At 43.7% G+C, this 27203-nt stretch overlaps 1 protein-coding gene across 1 annotated transcript in view; it reads left to right on the top strand.

Annotated features, from left to right (window-relative positions):
* KIAA1549 (KIAA1549 ortholog) overlaps positions 1-27203 on the top strand; it is a 199140-nt gene that overhangs the window by 106713 nt on the left and 65224 nt on the right. Inside the window, exons 2-3 of the mRNA XM_063447620.1 lie at positions 13150-16143; positions 19095-19180. Of these exons, the coding sequence (XP_063303690.1) occupies positions 13150-16143; positions 19095-19180 (3080 nt within the window). The remainder of the gene's footprint in view (positions 1-13149; positions 16144-19094; positions 19181-27203) is intronic.

Raw genomic sequence — 27203 nt, 5'->3', positions numbered from 1 at the left:
GTGGTGGGTGGTGTCATGTAAAAGGGCTGAAAGTTTGTCCATCTCCATTGCCTCTTTTATTTTTTGTATCGTCGTTGCCAGAGTGGGGGGGTTTTGATTACCCCACTGTTCTGCTATTGCACGTCTGGCAGCCAGCGCTATCTTCGCTAGTAATTTGTTTTGGGATCTGACCAGTGGGGCATAGGGTTTGGAGAGTAGCCATATCCAGGGGTCCATGGGAATGTCCGTGTGTAGGACTTGGGATGTCAAGTTGGTAACGGCTGTCCATAATTGGGATATGTGGGGGCATGCCCACCATTGATGGATGTAGGTGCCTTGGGCTCCGCAGCCCTTCCAACATGTATCTGTGGTGGAGCAGCCCATTTGTTTCATTCGTAGGGGTGTTAGGTACCAGCGGTGGAGCGTTTTATATGCCTGCTCCTTGTGGTTTACGCATATCGTGAGGGAGGCTGTTGCTTCCCATATGCTCGCCCAGTCCGAAGTGTCGGTCGGTGGGCCTATATCTCTTTCCCATGTTCTGGTGTAGGAGATTGCGTCTGTCTGGGAGGTGGAGTTTAGTTGGAGGTAGATGGAGGAGATTTGGCTTTTGTGTACTGGTTTGTGTATGCAGTTGTGTTCGAATTGGGTAAGTTTGGTGGTTGCTGTGGCCTTGTGAGTGGGGTTAGAGAGAAAGCTGCGGATTTGTATATATCTGAATTGGTCGTGGGTGGTCAGTGGGGTTTGTCTGGGCAGGTCTGGAAATTGGATTAGTTGGTTGGCTCTGAAGAAGTGGAAGAAGCGGGAGAGGCCATTGTCTTCATAGTGTGCGAAGTCTCTGGGTGTCATCCCAGGGGGGAATTGTTTGTTGCGTAGGATTGGGGTGAGTGGGGAAGGTTTGTTGATGAGAGTGGTTTTGCGGATGACTCTGTCCCATATTTGGAAGGATGTTTGCAGGGTTGGGGCTGTTTGTGGGGTGTTCGGTCTTAGTTGCTTTGGGAGCCAGAAGAGTAGTGAGGGGTGGTCTCCGCCTAGCAGGTCGTGTTCTAAGTCAACCCATAGTTTCGTACCTGGGGCGGTGTGTAGATGTTGGATCTGTGCTAATTGGGCAGCTTGGTAATAGTTGTAGAAATTTGGGAGTCCGAGACCTCCAGCTTTGGTGTTTTGGTACATTGTGGAACGTTTGATTCGTGGTCTCTTATTGGACCAGATGAAATTATCAATTTTGGTTTGGAGCAGTTTGAAGTCTTTTCGGGAAATTTGGATGCTCAGGGTTTGAAATAGGTATAGGAATCTAGGCAGCAGATTCATTTTAATGGAGGTTATTCTGCCCAGCCATGAGATTGGCATATTGTCCCAGCGTTGGAGGTCTGTGTATGCTTGTTGGATTAGGGGGGTGTAATTCACACTGTAGAGGGTGGGGAGGTGATTGGGGAGTAGAATGCCGAGGTATCGGATATTGTCGTTTCTGAAGGTGAATGGGTGCGTGGTTTCCAGTTGTCTTAGAGTTGGTTCGCTGATTCCCAGTGGTAGGGTTTCAGTTTTGTCGAGGTTTAACTTATACCCCGATAGTGTCGCGTATTCGTCTAAGAGTGTGATCAAGGGTGGGAGGGATTGCGTGGGTTTCGTGATTGTCAGCAATATGTCGTCTGCATAAGCTGCGATTTTGTACTCGTCTCTGTTTATTTTAAGGCCCTGTATTAATGGGGAGTTCCGTATTTTTTGTAGAAGGGGTTCTAGGGATAGGGCGAAAAGGAGAGGTGACAGTGGGCAACCCTGTCTCGTTCCGTTGTAGATTGTGATTGTCGTTGGCGTCGCGTTGGGTATCAAGAGCGTGGCCGTTGGTCTGTGGTAGAGGGTAGTCAGGGCTGTGGTGAAGGGTGTGGGGAATCCGAATCTCCTAAGGGTGGAGAATAGGTAGGGCCAGAGAAGGCGGTCAAATGCCTTCTCTGCGTCCATGGAGAGGAGAAGGGTCGGGATCTGTCGGTGTTGGGCTACCCACATGAGGTCCAGGGTACGTCTGGTGTTGTCGCTTGCTTGCCTGGAGGGGATAAATCCCACCTGATCTGGGTGGATCAGTGTTGGAAGGAAGGGTTGTACTCGGTTTGCCAGTAGTTTAGTGAATATTTTGGTGTCTACATTTAGCAGGGAGATGGGTCTGTAATGTCCCGGGTCAAGGTGTGTTTTATTTGGTTTCGGGATGAGGCATATGTTAGATCTCAGCATGTCGCTTGGCAAGGCGTCGCCCTGTAGGAGTGAATTGAAGAGCGTAGCTTGGTGTGGGGTGAGAATGTCGGGAAATGTTTTATAGTATAGGCCCGTAAATCCGTCCGGGCCTGGGCTTTTATGTGGTTTGATTGTTTTCAGCGTGTATGTTATTTCCTCTGTCGTGATGGGGGCTGCGAGTTGCTCTCTCGCTTCGTCGGTCAGTGTGGGGAGGGGGATGTCGCGCAGGTAGGAGTCTATGGCTTTTTGGGAGGTTGTTTGGCACGGTTGTTGCCGGGCTTCCGGTTTGTGGTCGTATAGTTTAGTAAAGTATTTGGCGAAGATGGAGGCTATGTGGTCAGGGGTGTCATAAGTTGTCCCCTTGGGTGAGTTAATTTTGTCTATCCGTTTGGTTTGGGTTTTATGGCGTAGTTTGCGTGCAAGGAGGGAGTCTGCTTTGTTGGATTTGTCGTAGAAAAGTTGTTTGGTCCATAGGAGTGCTTTTTGAGAGTCTTTGGCCATGAATGATTTGACGGATTGCTGGTGGGATTTGATTTGCAGGAGGACGTTTGGGGTTGGGTTCGTTTTGTGTTGGTCTGTGAGGGTCCGTAGTTGGAGTAGGTGGTGTTGTAATTCCGCCAGTTTTTGTTTTTTCTGTCTAGTGGCCAGCTCTATTAACTTCCCTCTAATCACCGTCTTGTGTGCCGCCCAAAGTGTGCCCACTGAGGGTACCGAATCTTTGTTTTCCTCGAAATAATTCCCTAATTCTGTACGTATGGTCTGCCTTATCTCTGGGTTATGGAGCAGGGCGGGGTTCAGGCGCCAGGTCCATGTCCTAGTGGAGAGAGGGATCTGAAGTTCTAGTGAGATGTCCGCATGATCTGACCATGTAATGGTGCCTATGGAGGAGTTTGTAGCCAGTGGAAGTAGTGAGGGGGAGATCAGGAACATGTCGATCCTGGAGTATGAGGAATGTGGGTGTGAGTAAAAGGTAAAGTCTGGTGTGTCGGTATGTTGGAGTCTCCATACGTCTAGGAGCCCGGTGTGGAGTGTGAGATCCGTCAGCGATTTATCAAGTTTGTTGGGGTGTTTGGGGTTTTTATTGTTGGTGGTCGTGGCCCGTTTGCGGTCTAGAAGGGGGGACATGACCGCGTTGAAGTCACCTCCTAGTATAATGTGATGTGAGGTAAATAGCTTTAGGTGGGCCTTGAGGGTTATCCAGAAGAGTGGATCCGGTTTGTTGGGCGCGTAAATGGTAGAGATGGCATACCTGTGGTTCCCCAGGTTGCCAGTGAGAGTCAGGAATCTGCCTTGTGGGTCTGCTATTGAGTCTTGGAACGTTATCGGGCAGGATTTGTGTAGGAGTATGGCCACCCCGTTATGTTTGCCTGTTTGGGAGTTTGCTAGGTGGCATGTTGTGTAGTGTTTATTTTTAAGGGGGAAATGTCTACTTTCCTCATAGTGTGTTTCCTGAAGTAGGATTATGTCAGCCCTTGTGCGGGTCGCCCAACGCATCAGTTGATGTCGTTTGGCTGGGTTGTTTAGGCCCTTGCAGTTAAGCGATACACAGGAGATTGATCTAGGCATTGTTTGTGGTGGGTTGTCTGCGGGTTTGTGGTGAGAGGCCTGCAGGTCCGGTTCTCTTTATTCAGAGAAGGTTGGGTGGGGGGTGTGGGGTGGGTCGTGGGTTGATCGTGGCGATCTGGGGTGGGGTGGAGAGGTTAAGGGGGATGTACCTGGTCTTATATCTCTGGTGCCAGGCGTTGTGGGGGGTTCGTTGGTGCCTGTGGGGTGGGGTTGAATGAGTGGAGTGCCCCTTAGGGGTCCGGGTGTGTGTGTGTCCGGGAGAGAGGAGGAAGGTTTTCACGTTCCCGTAACCTCTCCCCTCTAGCACATTATGTCGTGTGTTACTCACGGTTTTTGAGAGATGTAAGTCATCTATATTGTCGTGAGTCTTTCCCCTGTGTGTGTCGTGGTTGCATCGGTGCTGTGGCTGGTTGGTTCGGGTCGGAGGTTTAAGCGTGGGGTTGCTGGGGTCATGAGGTATCTGCGGTGGAGTCTGGAGAGGTTGGAGCTCGCGAGGGTTAGCGAGGAACGTACCAACATATGTTGTGGCAGATATCTGCATAAAATTATAACAGTACAATACATATATAAACAACATTGCAGGAGAAGCAAACACAAAGAACATTGTTAAACCATTAATAACAAAAACCATCGTCATTACATTTTACAATTCGGCCAGTGGTATGCATATGCGTGCTGTGTGGGTCTGCTTGTCCCTATCCCTGAAGTCAGATAAGATCATTGGGTCCGGTGCATTCTCTGTCATAAAGTGGTGGAGCTTGAGTGTTCGGTCAACGTGGAGTTTGGTCTCTCCCCATGGGGAGTGGTAGCTATCATTATGGTGGTCTATGCGGGGTGGGTCATGGGTTTCACTGAGTGTGGGGGATCGTGCTTGTGTTGTTCGTGTGTGTGACCATGGACTTCGTGTGTTTGCAGTGTGAGTGGTCGTTGACGGTGGGTTTGTCCAATTGTGTATGTATGTGTGTGGCTTGCGCCTGTTAAGGGTGGTCTGTCTGCAGTCTTACTACGTCCTATGGGTATTGAGTGTTGTGTGGCGTGCCCATGTTTCAGGCATGTGTTGTATGTGGATAAGTGCAGGTGCGTGGTTATCCCGTGTGCCCCCCAAAGTCCGCATTGCAGTATACTTGCTAGACCACAACGGTAAATGGCGGTCTTCTTGCGACAGTAGGCTGTATCGGTGGGGTTTCAGGATGTTGGGTAAGTAAGTTCTCGATGGAGTCCAGTAGGCCTGCGACTATCGATGTTGGCATGGATGTAGCAGGCTTAGAGTTGCGGGTGTTAGTAGGGGGTGGTGGTATAAGGTATAGTCCATGGGTTTCCCGGTTGATGAGTGCCAAGTGAGTTGTGGCAGGTGGGTTGTTGCGGTTTTCTATATGTTAGTCCAGTCCATTTGGTGCTGCTGACCGTGTGGGGTTGAGAGGTGGAGGGGGGGGATTCCGGGGGCACTAGTCCTCGGTGCTCGCCCGGCTTCCCTTCTGGGGGTGGTTGTATTGGGGTGGTTCTCTTGGCAGATGGTTGAACGTTGCTTTCTGGGATTCAGGGTCGGGCTGCAGGTTGGCGCTGGCCATTGTGCAGTAATTGTGGGTCACCCAGGTAGGGCGGTTGGAAGGTCAGTGGAGGGGTAGTCGTGCCAGAGAAGAGTGGCGTATTTTGTGTCAGTTACCTTCTCCGCGGCCCGGGTAGACCTATCTTGATATGGTGGCATGGTTAGTGCCTAGGAGCTGTTCGCTCCGGTTCCTCTGGTTGTGGTTGTGTCGGAGTTGGTGTTTTAAGCTTCTTTGGTGGTTGTTGTGTCCTTGGCTCGTCTGTGTGTCTGGAGTCGGACCAGTTACGGGTTGGTGGGGCGTATTGTACCAGTTGGATCCCCAGTGAGTCAGCGAAGGGTCCCATTTCTATCGGGGAGAGGAGGGTGTGGGTTTGGTCATCTTTTCTTACCATCAGTTTAAAGGGGTGACCCCAGGTGTATTTCATCCCCTTTTGTTGGAGGGCTAAGGTGAGTGGTTTCAGGTCCCTTCTTTTCTTCAGCGTCGATGGAGCGAGGTCCTGGAAGAAGGTGAGGCGATGATCTTGGTATGTAGGCTGCTTGTACCTGGCTGCTTGGAGCAATTTCTCTTTAGCTGGGAAATGGTGGAGTCTCGTGATTATGTCTCTTGGGGTGGTGGGGTTCAGGCTGGGGGGTCGCAAGGCCCTGTGGGCCCTATCCATTTCCATATCTCTCGCTGTGAGGTCTGGGGCCAGTGAGCGAAATATACCTTTAAGAGTGGGAATCAGTTGGTCCGGAGTGACTGATTCAGGCAGGCCTCTAATTCGTATGTTATTTCTCCGTGAGCGGTTGTTAAGGTCCTCAAGGCTGTCCTCTAGGGCTGCTATGCGGCCGTGAAAATATGCAATGTCCTGGGCCTGCTCAGTGGATGTGGTTTTGAGCTTGGAGATGTGGGTGTCTGTGAGGTCGGCCCTATTAGTGAGCGCAGTGATATCCTTTCTGAGGCCTACCAGTTGTTTGGTAACTTCGGCAGCCACGTGTGTCTTTATGTCGGCCGTGGCCTCGTGGAGCATACCCCTCAGGATGCCTATTGTGAGTGGTGCTGTGGGGTCCGAGCTGTGGGCATATTCCTCCGGTTCCGATTCTTCCTCCTCTCGGGGTTGCGAGGAGGGGGGCCGTTGCGAGGTGGCCGGCGCGCGGAACATTGTCGCCACCGATGGGGTAAGATCCTTCTTTTTTTTACCTCCGCCCATGGAGTGGATTGTCGGGCAGAGCTTGATGCACCGGTACGGTGTGATTTCGGGGTCTGTGTACAGGGGGGGTCGCTGATGGTAGCGGATGGCAGTGCTATAGCGAGAGGGAGCACAGGGATCAGGCGTCCATCTTCCTTCGCGGTCAGGCTCCGCCTTTGCATGGTTCTTTTAACTCCCTTTATATCCACATTTGTAAAAGTGAACCATAAACTGGGGACATCTGGCATTCCATTGTAGTGGTTCTGGTGTGACACTGTTTGGCTTGCTGTGATAGAGGCTCGGATTGAGGAAATCTTCTCTCTGAAGAAGATCACAAATGCTTAATACTTATACTGAGAAAAGTTGGTGGGGATATTCATGCATGCTGTTTTGCAGAGCCTTTCTACTGTGCGAAACAGTTGCCTGGGTCTAGTGTGGGAGAGTGCAATTTTGCGTGATAAAAATGATTTTTTTCTGAGTAATCTTAAATTGATATTCGTTTAGATGTTTGGTAAGAGCAGCTCTATTCTCTGGATCATGTGTCCTGCGCCACTTTCTCTCGAGTTTACTGTGTGTTTTCCTAATTTCTCTGATGGTACTATCAAACCACGGTGCATTGTTGTGGGTTTTGACAGTGCGTATGTGTGTTGGTGCAATGCTTTCTAGGGTAACTCTCATGGTTTTGTTGTAGAGTCGGACTAAGGAGCTGGGGTCTTCAAAGGTGCCGATTAGTTCACTTAGATCCGTATGTGATGTTACATCCAATGGCATCACCCCTTTTAATGATCAGTGTTTGACCAGGTTCTGAGGCTGTGGTCTGGCTGATTGTGATACAATGGATAAGTGAATGGAGTGGTGGTCTGACCAAACAACTGGATTTACAGTTACTGGTGACACTTCTAGTCCAGACTGGAACACTAGATCTATTGTATGACCTTTTCTGTTGGTGGAAGTGGCGACAATTTGTGTGAAGCCGAGTGCACTCATCAAGCTGAGGAGATCTTGCAAGGGATATGATGTCGTCAATCCAAGTGTTGAAATCTCCCAATATAAGCCATCTGGGGTGTTCAAGGAAAAAGACAGCCAAAAGTTCTGAGAGTTCCTGAAGAAATTTTTTTTTTATAATTCTTTATTTTTGTTGTGTTTCAGAATAATACAAATGATATCAGTAATCATGACATTGCTTAGTGACAGAAGTATCCAGTTTTACATGTCTCAAAGAGAAACTGTACATTTTTGTAAGGAAAACAATCAAATATCATACTGCTTAGGCGGTTAGTGAAAACTAAGTTGGCATAGAAGCGAGTCTATCTAGACATAAAAATTAATAATTAATAACGAGAAAATAGGTGTGAGACATTCTTAGTTGCGCATATCTAGTATTAATAAAGGGTAGGATATGTAAGGGGGCAAATTTGTTCGGATACGGCGTATCTGTTGTGGCGCGTCTAGGTACATCAGGCAAGGCATAGACATCAAGGCGTTATACAGTGAAACCGTCTGCCCGGCCATATTTACTAAGCAGGATGAGTAGCGGGTACTATGCGGGTGCCGGATCATTTAATTCTAGCAGGTTAGGCATGCATGGTGAATCCCCAGCCTGGTGCTGCCGGCCCATTGCACTGCAAATTAAAGAGCTTGGTAGCCAGTACAACCAAGGGAAAGGTTGTGCTGAGGACCTATCTGTTTGCGAGACTAGGAACTGTTGGGATCATAATACAAGTAGCTACGTCTACGTGTCCGCATGTCTGGTAATTGTGCGGCATCCAAGCCACGGTGGGAGACATAAATCATGGGTTACCACTGATCTGTTGACCCCTGGTTAACTGACAATATAGCGCTTCTAGTGTCGGGCCATCTTACAAAGGGGTGCTCCAGATGGAATGAGATACTATGTACAGTGTTTATTGGATCCAGTAGTGCCGTTTGGCTAACTCCCATTGAAATATCTTAACGAGGGATAATAGCCTAATGGGTGCATGTATGCTGGCGGTGGCCTATTGGGTCAGGCTGGAAGTCTCTGATGCCCAAGAAAGAATCGCCTATACCTTTCGCACCAAGACTCCCCTCCCTTAGCTGTATGCCCCGTGTATATATAATATTAAAGTAAAATGCAAATAAAGGAAACATCATAAAGAAAATCATAATAATTTGTAAAGTAAGGAATGCTAAACTATAAAGTATAAAGTCCTGGCTCAGAGTCTCTATCTGCTGTCATTGCCTTAAATTCCCCATAGGTCTTTTGCAGCCGTGCAGCTGGTTTGCGGTAGGAGTCATAAGTTCCCTGCTCGTTTAGGTCTGTGGGGGGTTGTATGAGTGCTGTTTGCTCCTTTTCCTCTCAGCCTTGCCGCCGCTTCCTCGGTTCTTGTCCTCCCGGTTCTCTGATTCCCCCTCCATGGGTGTCTGCTGCTGTAACTGGAGGGTCTGGAGAAATCCTGCCGGGTCTTCGTCTGCAGACAACGTGAGTATTGAGTCCTTTTGTGGGACCACCAATGTGCCTGTTGCGCCCCACCGGTACCGGATTCCCTTGTCTCGCAGTTGTTGGGTGATCGGCGAGAGTTTCCTCCGCTCGAGCAGTGTAGTAAATGGGATGTCTGCGAAGACTCTTACTTGGTGGTTGTCCACGGTAACGGTGGGGGTTTTCCTGGAGTAGGCCATCATCGCCGTTTTAACTGCGACGTTTCGGGTAACGGCTATTATATCTCTTGAGGCATCCGCTGGGGCGGTCGGGGATTTCCGGATTCGAAACGCGGCCGTTATCGGCCTTGTGTCTCCATCAGGTTTTGCTCCCATAGCCGCTGCCACTTGGTTTGTGTAATCCAGTAGGGCCTCAGAGTCTATATCCTCAGGGGCTCCGCGTATGCGGACATTCCGTTTACGATGGCGTGTGTCCATCATTGTAACCGTGCGCTTGAGCCCCTGCAGCTGAAGTGTCAGTGCCTCTACCTGTCTTTTGGTGTCCGTCAGGGAGTCGTCTCTGGTACCCTCTCGGGTTTCAATTGCGTCCAGGCGCCCTTTCAGTCCAGCGACCTCCGTCTTTACGCCGGCCAGGTCAGATTTCCACATCTCTCTGAGATCGATGAGGAGCTTCTTGATGTCACCTTTAGTGGAGGGTGAGTCATCAGAGTCCGAGGTCTCCGACCCGTATAACGCGGGTGTCGGGGTTGCGGCCTGGGATTCCTCCCTCTCCACCGAGGAATCGGAATCACTGTCGCTATGGGGTCTGCTCGGCGCCATTTTGGCCTGCATAGCTGGTTGCGGCCTTGTAAAGGAGCGCCTAATGTCGGGCTGGTGGGAGCTCTCTGGGCGGGTGATTTTCTTATTTTTTTTCCCCATATCTCTGCAGGGGGTTTGGTGTTTGTTGCTGTTTGCTTTTCGGGTCTCGGTTCGGCTTTTTCGTGGCTTTTGGGTCGGTTTTGTATTCGTGAAGCAGGAGCTCCAAATAAACACGTCTGGTGTGCTGCTCTGCTGGCCACGCCCCCCCAGTTCCTGAAGAAATTTCTTCCCATTTCCTGGGGATCTGTATATTAACAGTATCCAGAATCCTCTATCTATTGAGATGCTGGCAGCTACGCAATAAAAAGTTGGGGTTTGTGGACTTATATTTGTCTGGGATTTAAGGATGATTTTGAATATATAGAGCTGGAAATAGTAAATCCCACTCACATGGATTAGAGCCTGTAACTACTAGCTCTGTAATCAACGCCTTTATGCCTTTATGGTAGCATACCACCATCCATCGAGTGGGTCTCCATTTGTGGGTATATCGAAAGAAAAGAAAGAACTCCAATGGTACAGTATGTAATGTACTATACTTCCATATATCGATTGCTTAAAAAGTTTTTCAGCTCATAAATCCTGACTCTGGGATTGAATGCCTGGTGCTTAATTCATGGCTGGCAAGACCTAAAACTGATCCCTTCTGGAGCTGAAGATCACATAGAACCATAAACTATGCTGAGTTAATAGTAAAATGTTTATTTACCAAAGTGCAATTAAAACAATTATAAAACAAATATAAATGAAAGCATATATATACTAAGTCCTTGGAATCAAATGCCAATACGCGTTTTGTTCATTTGAGCTTCCTCTGCTGGCTCTATGTGTAGCTCCAGAAGTTGTCGTTTTTAAATGTCGCTCTCAAATCTAGTTTTCTTTCATACGGTGGTGTTGCAGCCAATCATTATGGTGATCTACTTGATGGATGGCGGTATGCTACGATAAAGGCACAAAGGCGTTGATTACAGAGCAATAGTTACAGGCTCTTTACCATGTAAGTGGATCCTATCATTTATTATTTCAAGCTCTATGTGTATAACCATCTACACTATATATTTGTTTTTGTTTCCTTCTTTTATGTATTCAATGTTTACCCGTGACATATACATTTATTAAAGGTAAGAACAATTGCACTTGCACTTTTTCTAGCACTCCACTTTACCACTTTTATCACATTTGTAATTTTATCTGTGGATGGGTATAGGGGTATTCCCACATTGGAGAGTTTTGAGCTGCTATCCACTTTAGAACTTTAAGCAGTTAATTAAAGCACACTAATTTAATCTTATGAGTAAATTTTTAGTTTTGAGTATTTTATTAGTTCACCCTTTTTTGTTTTTTTGTTGCCAATTCCATATGTTTATTCGCTTATATGTTATGTTCATTTTCCATCACATAACTAATTAAAGGAACACTCCAGGCACTATAACAACTTCATCTAAATAAAGTTGTTATTATGCAAAGAGGCCCCCGGCACACACTTACCTCAAGGGGTTAAACCATTTGTGAACGGTTTAACCAAAAATTTGCCTCCAGCGCCAATCTCCACTCCCCCAATTAGTCAATCAGAAATATTAGGCAAATTAGGTCAGAGTGGATACCCTCAATAAGTTGTGTTTATATGTCATAGGTACTATTTTTGGGTAGTTAAAATCGCTTACAGAATGTAACATTTACACAAAATCTATAATCATTCTTTGATAAAAGACAAAGCATAAAACCATGTAGCATAGTGTAGTAAGTAGGATCTTTCCATCCTTATAGAGGGCAGAAACATAAGTTTTACTTGTCTTTCAAACCTTCACGTGAGGGAGGGACATATAAATAGGTAAGAGAACATTATAGCATTAGAATTGCATATTTCTATTCCTAATGCTATAGTGTTCCTATTGCATTAGTAATACATGCATACACTGCCGGTGCAAGGATTTCTGCCGCCCTAGGCAAAGATACATTTTGCCGCCCCTTCATGTCACACACTCACTGACAGACACACACACGCTGACACACATACACTCACTCAATGACACACACACACAGAAACTCACTGACAGACATACACACACACTCACTGACATACATACACTCACTCAATGACACACACTCACACAGACACTCACTGGCAGACATACACTCACTCAGACACTCACTGACAGACATACACTCACTCACTGACAGACAGACACACACACACACTGACAGACACACACACACGCACTCACTGACAGACATACATTCACTCAATGACAGACAGAAACGCACACAGACACTCACTGACAGATACACACACTCACTGGCAGACATACACTCACTCAGACACTCACTGACAGACATACACACACACACACACACACACACTTACTGACAGACATACACTCACACACTCACTGATTGACATACACTCACTGACACACACACACACACTTACTGACAGACAGACATACACTCACTCACTGACACACACACACACACACACACAGACACTCACTGACAGACATACACTCACTGACAGACACACACACTTATTGACAGACATACACTCACTCACTGACAGACACACACACACAGACATACACTTACTGACAGACACACACACACTCACTGACAGACATACACTCACTGACAGACACACACACACACAGACACTCACTCACTGACATACATACATACACTCACTGACAGATGCACACAGGCTGACACTCACTCACTGACAAATACTCAGATACTCACCTCCCTGGGGTCCAGTGTGGGGCAGCCTCTCACTCCTCCTGCTCGCCGTTTAGTATGCCGGGGCCATAATGATGTCATATTCCGGCTCCCGGCATCACAGAGGGCCCGCGAGGGAGGCGTGAGAGACTGCAAGAAGAGCCTCCCTCGCTGCCTGCCTGCTCTGTCCCCCTGTCCTCCGGTCACCGGCATTTGATGGCAGAGCAGGCACCTGTCATCAATGTAAGAAGGTGCCTGCTCTGCCATACTGTGACAGGGCTCCTCTGGGCGCCCCCACCCTCGGGCACCTGGAGGAGTCGCCCGGCGCTGAGGGGACGCGGCTCTAGAGCCTCTCGCACAGTGCTGCAGTTCAAGACAGGGGGAGCCCACCAGGAAATATCCCGCTGGACGCCCCCTGCAGGCCAGCGCCCTAGGTGAATGCATATTTCGCCTAACGGTGGCGCCGGCTCTGCATGCATACATTATTTATTTCATTACCTATTTAAAATTAAACGATGAATGGGTTGGTTTTCTATATCTCATACCTTTGAAGCAACTTCTTAAAAAATGCGTTAGTTACACATCTAGTTTTAAGCATTGCTGTGTGTTATGACCATACTCTGTTTTGTGCCTTTAATTTCTTTTTTAAACTAATCTATCAGCTCTCTTTTTTTTTTTTAGTCATCGGAACATCAACCAAAAACACCATGGAGCCTACTACACCTGCACCGACATCTGTTTTGCCAGAAGAGCCAGGAAATTATACTGACCAGCTTCTGAATTTTGTACAAGCTGTAAAATCTTCTTCAATCACAGCTGGTTTAGAAGAACAGTCTACAGTGTTTCCGCTGTCTCAAGACACTAAGTTTCCTGACTCTACAGAAATAATCACTTTTACTCAGACACCCATACTAGTTGTGGAATCTACCAAAATAGCTGAGCAACAAGAACCTACCACAGAATTTCAAGAATCGCTTTTTTCAGATTTTACAGTGTCTCTGGTAACAATCTCAACCCATCTTCCAAATTCATTACAAGTTATTCCACCCACAATCACAACCAAGTCAGAAGAAATGGCTACAGGGTTTCTAACATCTTTATTAGCATCCCCTGGCCCACCGGAAAAAATAACTATCTATCCGGCAAATTCTGTAGTGGATCTGGAACCAACACCAACAACTGTGAAGGAAACTGCAATGTATTCAACATATCTTTCCTCAGAGATTCCAAACCTCATGGGAACAATCACTGCCAGTCTTCAGAATTCTTTACCAGCTTTAGAACCAGCAATAACTGCTGGGACACTTTCCAGTGAAGCTGCCCTAAGTTATGAAGAATTGACATTCACTTCCCTTAGTGCTCAGCCAAGCACATCTTTGGCAACCTCCTCTGTTTTATATGATTCGCTAATGACAAATGAAGCATTGGATGCCAATGTGTTAAGCACCCTGTTCCTGGAAGCTTCTGGTGCAAGTCAAACTGAACCTATTTCCAGTTCATTGGAATCAAGCTTTTTTATGCATACAGCTACAGCGCAAAGCACATTTATTTCTGAACTGGGATTTTTACATTTAACTGAGATGGATGTGAGTACAGGAACGTTACTAATGTCAACAACATATGCAGAGGTCCCCACCTCCATTTCTTTTTCGTGGAACTCTCTGGTAGAAATGTCTTTACTGAACTCACAACAGTCAAATGTTCCTTTTTTTCACATCACAACACAAGACACAACTGTGGTTTACAGCACGCCCATGGCCACTTTACTGGATGTATCTGTAACTTTACAGAGTAACTCTGTTACTGAACTTGTAACCAAATCAAATGACATCACCAGCATTACAACCAAAAGTCCATTACAGAGTATATTTTTTTCTAGTGTTGGGCTCCCTACAGAACCACATTCAACCACCAGCCCTGATTTTTCTCAAATAATAACTCAATTTTCATCCACTTTGATGGTGTATGGAATAACCAGCAGTGATTTACCAGAATTTTCAAGAAGTCATCTGGTAACTGAGGAAGGTGTTTTCACAATGGTTTTAAGTCCAGTGCCTCCTCTTACACCTCTCCAAACTCAGACTGTCCTGCAATCAAATGCTGTCACTTCTGAGTTGAAGGATTTTGAGTGGATGTCGGGAGATTACTTCGAAACCATATCAATGTCCTCAGGATACATAAAGCTTAGTGCTCAGAATACTGTAACATCAGACACAGAGGTACCCTCCTCTGTCTTCTTTGGCACTGTAGTCCCTGGGAGCTCAGTGTCTCCATTATCTACTTGGCATATGGACTCTTTAAATTCATCTATGTATGTGGCAAACCATGTTGGTTCCAGCCTTACTGAAGCCATTCTGTCCACTTCCATTCCGTTCCTCAGTTTAGAGATGGAGACACATGTGTCTTCTGTCTTAGACTCCACAATGTTCATGCTTTCACCAACAGAGCAGTTGTTTACTGCCACAGCCTCTATTTTTGTTGATCAAACACTTGGCACAAGCGTGGTGATACCAGTGTCAACTCCTTTCCTTGGTACTTCTCTTTTTGAGCCTATTAACACAGTGGAAGCACCTGCATTTGTGCCAACAGAATCTGGTCAATTCTTTAGCAGAACCATATTTTCTTCTGAAGATTCACTTTATACTTCTGGTATATCATCTAGCCATTTATCAATGGATTTTACTCTGGAGCCAAGTAGCTCATTGTTTTCATTACATGAAAACGTTATCACCTCTTTTACTTTTTGGGAGTCCAGTGAGCTGTCTGAACCTTTATCTCAGGGCTTAACCTCAATGCTTGAAACATCTAAGTTATTTCTAGTTAGCTCTGTGTTTGAGTCTGAATTTACACCTGCCACTGAATCGATTAATTTTGAGGGGTCAGGGCTAATGCCATGGCAGACCTCAAACATCAACTCTGTTGCCTCTCTGACCCCATTCAGCTCTGAGTGGAAATATGAAAGTTATACTGTCTCCTCAGAGTATTCTGTACTAGTGGAGGCAACGTCCGTACTGCCATTGGAACCTGGCACTTTCTATACCTCAAATGTTACAGATGCTACCTCTCCACTGATGCCTTTGTTCTCTTTATATTTAACAACAGATTACATTCCAGCCTCACTCACCTCCTCTATCAGTTTTAATCATACCAGCAGTGCACTGATTGAAGAAACTCTTCAAACATCATTGTTTATCACACCAATGCCTGAGTTATCCAATACCATTGCTTCTTCATTGAATGTCTTAACTTTGTCAGTGAATATGTTCAACACAATTGGAAGCAGTATGCCACCCACCCTCAGTGTATCACTCACAAGTTTGACTCCTAGTTTGAATGTACCTCTTAGTCTAAGTGTTCAGTCCACCGTATATTTGCAACCCAGTTCTAGTTCTTTTGTATATTCATCCACTTCAGTGCTTGTAACTAGTGTTGTGACATCATTTCTTCCAACTTTACCTACAAAGTCAACAGCCAAGGCAAATAACACAGCGACAACTATAAGTACAACGGTATCCACAGCCTCCAGCATCAATCCACCCACTGCCACAATTTCTTCTACACCTCATGTGCCAATAACACCTCCTTCTGGAATCACTGGTGTGACTTCATTTACCATGACCAGACCAACACTTCTCTGTGATATCACAAATCCGGAGCCATATCTTGTTACTGCAGGTAAAATATTCTCCTATGTTACAGGGAAAAAAAATTACCATGGTTTAATGTTCAAGTTTCTTCATCACTCAGTAGGCCTTACAAGGGGCATTCATTAAAGTGTGACAACTCAATTTGATGAAGTCTAGTCTTAAAGTTGAAACGTATTTACCGGTAAATATTCTCATTCACCTTTTAGTAAAAGATTGCCTGATATGCGCAATCACACATGGTCCATGGAATTTATCATCCTTTAAGAGAAGTTACATCCTGACCACCTGTTGTCTTGTTCATCATTATTATAACAAGCATGCGTTTTCAACAAACAGTAATCATTTTTGATTTTGCTTGAGAATTGTAGTTTTAGTAAGTCAACAAAACATTTCTGCAAGTTGACAACTCCAAAACAAAAAAAATGAATGTTATATTACATACAGTAATAGGTTCATGTTTCGTTATGCGTAATTATCACAATACATCTAATTAAAACACAAACCAGAATTACCAACCTGCTTCACAATTAAAGACCAGCTCTACGAGTTGTTTGTGTGAAATGGACCATACATGTTGCTTGTAGCAAATCTTATTATGTTAATTATGATCCCTGATTTCAGGAGGGATAAGCCATATGGCAAATGATTTAGGTAAACTAGAAAAATGGTCAGAGCTGTGGCAACGGACATTTAGTGTGGATAAGTGCAAGATAATTCATCTTTTACGTAAAAACCCAAGGGCAGAGTACAGAATATTTGATAGAGTCCTAACTTCAACATCTGAGGAAAATTATTCAGGGGTAATTATTTCAGATGACTTAAAGGTAGGCAGACAATGTAATAGAGCAGCAGGAAATGCTAGCAGAATGCTTGGTTGTATAGGGAGAGGTATTAGCAGTAGAAAGAGGGAAGTGCTCATGCCATTGTACAGAACACTGGTGAGACCTCACTTGGAGTACTGTACACAGTACTGGAGACCCTATCTTCAGAAGGATATTGATACTTTAGAGAGAGTTCAGAGGAGAAGGAGAAGAAATTCAGAAATTGGTTCATGGATTGCAGGGCAAAACTTATCAGGAAAGGTTAAAGGATCTTAACATGTATATCTTGGAGGAAAGACAAGACAGGGGGTATATGATAGAAAAATTAAAATATATAAAGGGAATCAATACAGTAAAGGAGAGTATATTTAAAAGAACAAAACTACCACAACAAGAGGACATAACCTTAAATTAGAGTGGCAAAGGTTTAAAAATATCAGAAAGTATTACTTTTCTGAGAGGGTAGTGGATGCATGGAATAGCCTTCCAGCTGAAGTGGTAGAGGTTAACACAGTAAGGGAGTTTAAGAATGCGTGGGATAGGCACAAGACTATCCTAGATATAAGAGACTGATGCAAGAAAATTGGGCAGACTAGATGGGCTGAATGGCTCTTATCTGCCGCCAAATTCTATGTATCTATGTCTCTTAATATCCATCCCTAGAGGTCGAGCATAATGGGTGCAATTATTATATTAATTTGACCGTGACTGCTCAGTTCTACGGCAGCAGATGCAGGGGAAAGTGAGTTATACTTACCCAAAACTGTCCCTCGTGGCTGCCGCCATTGTGTTGCTGCCAGTTCTCTGACGCTTCATCTACCAGAAACCCATGTCAGTGTGTACTTTTATGCATGCGCAGTAGTGCAACACAGACGCCTGTGGAGGATCCTGCGAGACCGATCCTTTTTTTTCTCTAGTCGTCACTGTTGACAGCTGGGGTTAAATTACAAATCTTGACAAAGGTAGCTCCACCTTATATCAAGTTGTATCAGGCATTAGTAAAATACAAAGACAAAGCAGTGTGTTTTTGACTGCGTTAGAATTTCGATGCAATTCCAACAAACTCAATGTGAGGATTTCATGAAAATTTCATCTTCTTCTAAAAAATTCTCATTTTGGTGGTGGTGGTGAGTTACAGAGCCACAGCCTTCAACTGTGACTGTCCATGAACAACTCCTCCTTGTTGCTTTCCTATGGCAGAATTTTAGTGGTTGCCAATGCATGCACCTCCCTCTGCATTTCACCAGTACCAATAATGGTACTCTGGGCAAAATTCCTGCCAGCCCTCCCTGATTTATACAAAGGATGTCAAACCGTGGCCCTTTAAAGGAACACTATAGTCACCTAAATTACTTTAGCTAAATAAAGCAGTTTTAGTGTATAGATCATTCCCCTGCAATTTCACTGCTCAATTCACCGTCATTTAGGAGTTAACCCCTTAAGGACACATGACGTGTGTGACACGTCATGATTCCCTTTTATTCCAGAAGTTTGGTCCTTAAGGGGTTAAATCACTTTGTTTCTGTTTATGCAGCCCTAGCCACACCTCCCCTGGCTATGATTGACAGAGACTGCATGAAAAAAACAAACTGGTTTCACTTTCAAACAGATGTAATTTACCTTAAATAATTGTATCTCAATCTCTAAATTGAACTTTAATCACATACAGGAGGCTCTTGCAGGGTCTAGCAAGCTATTAACATAGCAGGGGATAAGAAAATCTTAATTAAACAGAACTTGCAATAAAGAAAGCCTAAATAGTGCTCTCTTTACAGGAAATGATTATGGAAGGCTGTACAAGTCACATGCAGGGAGGTGTGAGTAGGATTCATAAACAAAGGGATTTAACTTCTAAATGGCAGAGGATTGAGCAGTGAGGCTGCAGGGGCATGTTCTATACACCAAAACTGCTTCATTAAGCTAAAGTTGTTCAGGTGACTATAGTGTGCCTTTAATTGGTTTTGCTCTGCAGTTGTTAGATGTTTCTGGCAGCCAGAAGGCCAAAGTTGGTTTGAACTTATTAAACTCAAACTCTCAATTACAAAAGCAACCTTAAAGTCATTTGATATAATGCCACTTAGATTTACAAGTCACTGGTGAAAGAATTTCTCCAAATATATCCTAACTCATGATAAACATTTGACTTTTGTATTTCCAGTTCTACGAGGAGCAAACGTTGAAGGCCTTTTAGAATCTATCAAAGACCTGATGACACTACAATTTAACAGATCCGTGGAGCTTGAGGTGAGTCACAAATGTAGAACTTGGTATTTTTTCCTGATCCAAGCAAAAGAAGGGTTATTGTTATTATTAGCATTTGTATAGTGCCAACATATTCTGCAGCGGTTTACAATTAAAGGGGGTATTTAAAGACGAACAATGGGTGTATTGGATCAACCATGTCTCAATACTGGTATTTAAAACATAGTTTTAAGTTTAAAACATAATATGATTTAAATGAAAACCCAGCTGAGCTGAAATACAATAAAGCATAACTCTAGGTCAAGGGTAGCAGCCTTTGGCACTCCAGATGGTATGGACTACATCTTCCATAATGTTCTTACAACCATTGTGCTGGCACAGCATCAGGGAAAATGTAGTCCGGGGACATGAACTAGACAATGGCAACAAATCTTACTGATTTTAAAAGGAGTTTCTACTCAGATTTCTATTACAAGTTAAACACCAGGAGGCTTTTTAGTCAATCAACTTACTAAAAGTCAAACTTGGAAAAGGAAGTGGCGAATTTTACCTAAATTCCTTGCTCAAAGTTCTAACGAAAGTCTGGTAGGGAGAAAATTAACGTAATGCAAAGGAGGTTTTTGGGCACACTTGCCTTTATAGATACAAGGCAACATTAGTTAGTAAACTGAGCAGATGCCTGTTTTCTGAACCTTTGATTTTTAAAATCTTACAGCAGAGACAAAAAGTGATATTGTTGCATTTCATGTTTTTCAGTAAATGTGCAGCTCTCCGATTATGTTTGTGCTAAGATTAAAAAACTCTGACACACTGAAGGTGAAGGGAGTTCGAGTTAGAGGGTCAGCTTAAGCACTGCAACCACTTTGTATTACTGTAAAGTACATTTTGCTTAGAATTATCTGAGCCCACTCACATTTCTGTTAGTGGCTTTCAGCATCAGTGATTTGGAAAAAATTGCTGCCTCTATAGATAGCCCATCAGCCCATCAATTGTTGGGAATTCACATGAAATTCAAAGTGACTTTCACATGTATCACCAAAATAGCTGAATTAAAAAAATAAAAATAAAAATCCAAGTCAGCTATGCCTTCAGTTCGGCTACTTTTATCATAAATTTGAAATTCACTTTGAATCCCTGATCATTCTCATTTAAATGAATAACCCTGTAAGTTCCAGGTTGTACTATATATGTTTTCTCCACAACACAAACAACAAGGAAGTAGAGAGATTAGTGTATAAACTAATGGCAGCTGTGAAATGGCTGCTGACAGTTTATTATACAGTCTCACTCATTCTGTCTGATGATTGGAACTTTAGGTGCAAATAAGCTACTAATACCGTAACCCCCGGTCTACAGGTATTTAAGGGAACAGATCAGTCCCCATAGACCACAATCAGATGCTCCTGATTGGAGTGTCTCTAACTGGCATGACAGGGTGATATAAAAAAAAAAATGTCCTTTCTGTCATAGACGGTCATTTTAACTTTAACAGTTTCAATGCTGCAGAGTGAACCATTTCAGCATTGTGATATTGTTAACTCGCAATGTACTTACCACTTTGCGATTTTAGAACTTAAGAGTACTGGCTGACAATACACATCATACATCCCGTCTTTCCTTCTCTAACATATACCGTGTTATATTCCTGACCTTTGAACATATTAGCCTTTTAAAAGTTGAAGAAATCTTTTACTTCCTCTCATCAAGAGGTTCATACCCAGCTGGATTTACTGCAGTAAATTTACGAGAAAAGGTAGAGAAAGCATATTTCTCACGCTGCTCCTCACTCAACTGACCTAATACTTTGACATGTTTCTTAATGGAGTGCTTATTAAAAACTGATCCATACCCATGCAAGGCTGGGAGGTGTTCTTGGCTTATTCCCACGATGGAAAAGGCTGTCTATATTCACTTCCTGACAGCTTGCTTTTTGTGGGAGACCCTTTGCCAGCTGGTACTGGCAAACAAGAGTTTTGGCAGGATTCTGGAAATGAACACTTGATTCAGGGAGCAGAATGCAAATCGTCTCAGTTCTACATACTGCATAAATATGGTGAAGGAACATCAGATCTTCCACGAAAAGTCTAATGTGTTCCAAACACAGAATAATCCGGGAACTATAAAAGTGTAGACTGAGAAAAATAAATCTAAAGCAGGCTAAGGTATAAATAGGAACATTATTTTAATAGGAATATAAGTTATACAATCAAAATGTGTTTTGAAACAGAAGTAAAATTACTAAACTACCTCTCGGAATTCTGACATACGCACACAGACAAAGCGTGAAATAAAACATAAAACATTGGCAAAATCTGATGATCTTTTTCTTTATTGCATCATAATGAAAATGCATTACCAGTATGCAACAAAAATTTACAAAAAAAATTAAAAAATTAAGAAAGCACCACAATCTATAGCTACAGGCAGGAAGATGATCCACATATCAGGAACCCCTGATTCCTACCTAATGAGCATGATGTTATCCTATAATGTTCCTCATGAGTTTATGAGATAAGCAATTGCTCCCAAGCTGCAATTCCACTCATCACACAAGAAAAGTGGACCTGCTCAGTGACCAGCCTTTTACATGTGGCGGTAGCCATGATAGTGAGGAATACACATAAGAGCAAAGTATGTGATATATCACTTCACCTGTGTAACAATTATGTATTCACACCACTCAATTTTTATGCCATTGAAACACTGATGAGTGCAATGTTTGATATGTTTGATCATAGATGGTGACCAAAACTTTGCCCTGTGTAACACTTCATAAAATGTCAGTTAAATTCATTTTGCTGAATTGCCTGCACCTTCTTTGCTGGGATCATGTTACTAAGAGCAGCCCTGCCATTTTTTTTTTTAAATCTCCGTTTTCCTTTTTCTTATGCCTCTGTATCTTAGTGATTAAGTTACCTCCCTTGCTTCTTAAAGGGACACTATAGTCACCAGAACAACTACAGCTTATTGTATTTGTTCTGGTGAGTAGAATCATTACTTTCAGGCTTTTTGCTGTAAACACTGTCTTTTCAGAGAAAATGCAGTGTTTACATTACAGCCTAGTGATTACTTCACTGGCCACTCCTCAGATGGCTGCTAGAGCTGCTTACTATCTCAGTCTTGCCTAGTGTGCATCACAACATATCAGTATCTCCTCCATCTGCATGCAAACACTGAACTTTCCTCATAGAGATTCATTGATTAAATTCATGAGGAGATGCTGATGCCCCTGATCTGCCTCCTTCACGGTCTCAGCCAATCAAACAACACTTCTAATGATGTCAACAGACCGCTTGCTATCTTCTCCTCCTTGCGCTGAATCTCAATACCTGGGTGCAGCTATTTTGTTCTCCTCTGCCTATGAAGTCTAATGTTTGCCCTTCTGTGAGGTTGATTTTATTGATGGATTGTGTGCACATTTTATTGGTAACTGAAACAGAACCTTGCTTTAAGCTGAGCCCATTGTGAACGTTTTGTCAACTTTACTGAAGAAAATTACACAAAGAAAATTAGTCCCTGCATTTTCCCATCTGTTTTATAAAAAATAGAGTGCTCAGGAAAAAATAAAAAGAGTTTTGGACACGAGCTGAATAGAAGCAAATTAGATAGTCATCTAGAATAGAAATTATTTACACAATATAATTTATTAGCTAAGTTAATGTGGGATAAGCACAGAATTTTAATGACTCAGAAAGTGAAGACACAGAACATGCTCATATGGGCTTTTTGCAAAATAGGTGGCAATAAAAAGTGCTACAGATAAAAATATAGACATTTTTGTTTTCATAATAACATAATTTTTTCCCCTTAAAAACGCTTGTCAGCATAACTGTTGTTCTTCAACAACTAGACTTGTACCCTGGCACACTGACCATTCCTGAAGTAAAGTAATAAGTGTGTTATGTGCAATGTCTGAATAGACATCAGTAAGGCTTCAAAAAAGTGTACATGGTGTATAACAAATCCTAAACACGTGTGTTGGAGAAGTTGTCCTGAATAATAAAATCTTAGTATTTAGGTTTTCTTAGAGGTTGATACATATAAGTAGAAAAAAGAGAAAAAAATCTTAAAGAAAAATAGCCATATATACAAGAAAAGCAAACTCATAACAGGAAAGTAAAAATGTTCTTAAATACTTCTGTTCATATATAAAAAATATAAAATGTGACTGCCTGCATCCACCTACAGTAGAGAGCCGGAGGGTGTGAAACAGGCTCCGTATTAACCATGCATAAGACAAACATAACATTTTAGTAATAGCATAATACAGGGCTCGACAAATCCCAGGCACCAGGTCGCCGTGGCAACTAGGATTTTTGTCCTGGCGAATGGGATTTACTGCCCCATTCATCACATGAGGTGGTCGGCCGGCAGGCTCATAAAGAGCATGGGCGTGCGTACAGGTGGTCGGCCGGCCAGCTAAGGAAGAGCGTGGGCGGGCGGTCGACCTTGTGAGTGAGAGTGTGGGGCGTGCGCACGCATGGGAGGCTCCTGGAGGTTTGAGTCAGACAGGCAGGTGCATAGGGGAGCTGTAACCTCCCTGCTCTGCACCCTGGAACTGTAACCTCCCTGCTCCCAGTGATGCCGGGAGCCGGAATATGACGTCATTCCGGCATCACTAAACAGTGCTCTATAGAACAGTGCAGGGAGATGACTGAAGCCCAACTGGACCCTAGAGAAAGCCGGACCACTCCAGTGCTCCCAAAGGTTGAGAGGCTGGGTGGTCACATTAATGTGTGTGACAAAATGTTTGTGATTATTGAAGTGAGTGTGTGTGTGTCAGTGAGTGTGTGTGTGTCAGTGAGTGAGTATGTGTGTGTGTGTCAGTGTGTGTATGTGAGTGAGTGTGTGTGTGTCAGTGAGTGTGTGTGTCAGTGTGCGTCAGTGAGTGAGTATGTTTAGATGAATTGTCCCCCTCCAATCTGTTTAGATGACTTGTCCCCCCCACGCTGTGCTGATCTCGCCGCAGCTGACCCTGCCTCCATGACTGCGATCATCAATCTTGATGATCTCAGCCAATCCATTGGGAGGTTATTGCGCATGTGTGGCAAAATGCTTGATGCAGGGCGTTGAGACACTATACATAGGTGCTGCACACAGTGCAGCACTGACCCAGGATGCACTCCAGAGGCCGTCTGAGTGACTGCCTTTAGAAGTGTTACAAACCAGCAATGAAAATACTGCGTTTTCTCTGAAAAGGCAGGGTTTACATTGAAGAGTGTGCAGTGACAGATTATACATTAAGCTGTAGTGGTTCTGGTGACTATAGTGTCCCTTTAAGAATTGTATTTTTACATTGAAAAACCTGGCTCCTAACTTTTTTTGATGGCGTCTAGATTCCAAGCAAATTTGTCAAGCCCTAGCATAATATTACACTACGCAGAAAGCTAGAGAGCTCTGCTTTAGTGAGTTACTGTAACCACCATGACCACTATTTGAAGTTGTCATGATACTTTAAGCCTGTAGGTGTAGTGTTTCTCAATGAGATTGATCCCTCTGCTGCAGAAACTCCATATACGATAGCATAATAAGCGTCTCATTAGCCAGCAAAGTTCTGTGCTTACTAATATAAATTCTGTGCAAAATTGGCATCTGATGCCAGCATTCACAGCATGTTTGCACCAGACAGCCAATATTAATGTATCTTAAAATGGGAGATGCCCTGTTTTAATGTTATTATGGCTTCAAACAGAACATCTCCAAGTAGTGGAAATATTCCCTTTTCATTATTAATTATTGCACCACTTCCAGGATGACCTGCATGGTAAAAGGCTCTACAGTCAGGAATATCTGTAAATGGCACTCAGCTGCTATTGGACTAGCTAGGGAGGTCTATTCATCTGACCAATTGGCCTAATACTGCTTAGCTGCTGCCGACCGCCTGCCTGCCCTGGACTATCGGTTTATTCTTTTCCATTACTTTGTACTTATTTCCCACTTGATTTGTCACTGATGTTTTACAGGCTGTTTTTATATACATATCTATTATTATTTTATTTGGTTTAACACGTGTTTTTGTGGTTATTCTCCCACATTCTTTACTTTATGAATGCTCAGTCTGCCCATGTAGAAACATAATCCCCAATGTATGTAACTTAATCATTTTGCCTTTTTTTTTTTTCATTTACATATTTTTCCTACCTACTTCTGTCAAATATGCTGGTCATTTTTTGTTGTTGTTGTGATTTTCACACTAATGCTCATTTTCATTGGGAATTTCACAGGCCATGTGGGTCTCACTGCTGTAAAGTTCCTATAAGAGAACCCAAATATTATTCCACATAGATCTTTACCAGATTTTTGAGAAGTTGCAGGGTTAACTTACAGCTATGCCAATTTAAGTTTTACATTTTCACCTATTGATTATTGGGCCCATGCCACTTTCAGGACAAAATAGAACTGCATATAATCCTCATTATAGTATACCATTTGCAAATAAAGACCACTTGGGTTATATTGGGCTCTATTCTTCACTTTGCTGTTTCAACACCAGTTCTTTCTACATTTAGCTTTAAATGTTATGTTTTATTTTTTTTCCACATACATTTAGAAATGTAAAAGTGAATTTCACAGATGTTGTGTGTTCTGGTTTAAACACCCCAAAATTGTGTAATACTGCATCTCCTGAGCAGGGCCGATACATGTATTGTTTACTACACCCCCTTGCTTTAAAGCATGCATACACTGCTCAGCTACAACATTAAACCACCTGCTTATATTGTGTAGACCCCCCATCATCCTGCCAAAACAGCTCTGATGCATTGAGGCATAGATTCCACAAGACCTAAACGTGTCTTGTGGTACCTGGCACCAAGACATTAGCAGCAGATCCTTTAAGTCATGCAAGTTGTGAGGAGGGGCCTCCATGAATCAGATTTTTTTTTCAGAACATCCCACAGATGCTCAATCAGATTCAGATCTAGGGAATTTAAAATCCACGGCTACAACTTGAACTCTCTGTCATGTTCCTCAAACCATTCTTGAACAATTATTGCACTGTGACAGGGTGCATTATCCTACTGAAAGAGGCCCTTGCCATCAGGGAACACCACGGCCATGAAGGGGTGTATGTGGTCTGCAACAACCTCTAGGTAGGTGGTACATGCCAAAGTAACATCCACATGAATGCAAGGACCCAACGTTTCCCAGCAGAACATTGCGCATAGCATAAAACTGCCTCCGCCAGCCTGCCTTCTTCCCATAGTGCATCCTTCTACCATCTCTTTCAAAAGTAAATGATGCAAATGCACCCGGCCATCAATTTGATCTAAAAAGAAAACGTGACTCATCAAACCAGGCAACCTTTTTCCATTGCTATATGGTCCAGTTCTGATGTTCACATCCCCATTGAAGGAGCTTTCGGCGGTGGACAGAGGTCATAAAGGGCACTCTGACCTGTCTGCAGCTACGCAGCCCTATACAAAGCAAACTGCGATCTGATACCTTACTGTCATGGCCAACATTACGTTTTTCAGCAATTTGAGCTATAGTAGCTGTTCTGTATGACCAGACAGCCTATCCTTTGCTCTCCATGTTCATTAATGAGCCTTGGGCGTTCACTGGTTGACCAGTTGTCCTTCTTTGCACCACTTTCAATGGGTAGTAACCATTGCATACTGGAACACCCCATAACACTTGCTGTTTTGGAGTTGCTCTGACGCAGTCGACTGTCATTATTGGACCCATGTCAAAGTCACTCAGATCTTTGTGCTTACCCATTTTTCCTGCTTCCAACACATGAAATTCAAGAACTGACTGTTCTCTTGCTGCCTAATATATATCCCACCATTGGACAAGTGAATTGTAACAATAACTTTTATTTTAAAGTTTGTACCAAGCGGACTCTGCATTCACTAATATTAAAAGCGGACAATAGGCTGTGAAAGGATTATAAGATATGATTACCGACAAAGAACACAGGACATACTCCTGGGAGCTGAGCACTTACTTTAACCCTTCATCAGCCACCAATCAATAAGAGTGGTAATGTGGTAAATGCACCATTACCAACTTTACAGACAGTGAATTCATTAGTAGTATATGGACAAACGCAACAAATTAAAAA

Source organism: Pelobates fuscus, chromosome 3, assembly GCF_036172605.1.
Source record: "Pelobates fuscus isolate aPelFus1 chromosome 3, aPelFus1.pri, whole genome shotgun sequence".
Taxonomy (NCBI): domain Eukaryota; kingdom Metazoa; phylum Chordata; class Amphibia; order Anura; family Pelobatidae; genus Pelobates; species Pelobates fuscus.
The sequence above is the reverse complement of the archived record's forward strand: the minus strand, read 5'-3'. Positions and strand labels throughout refer to the sequence as shown.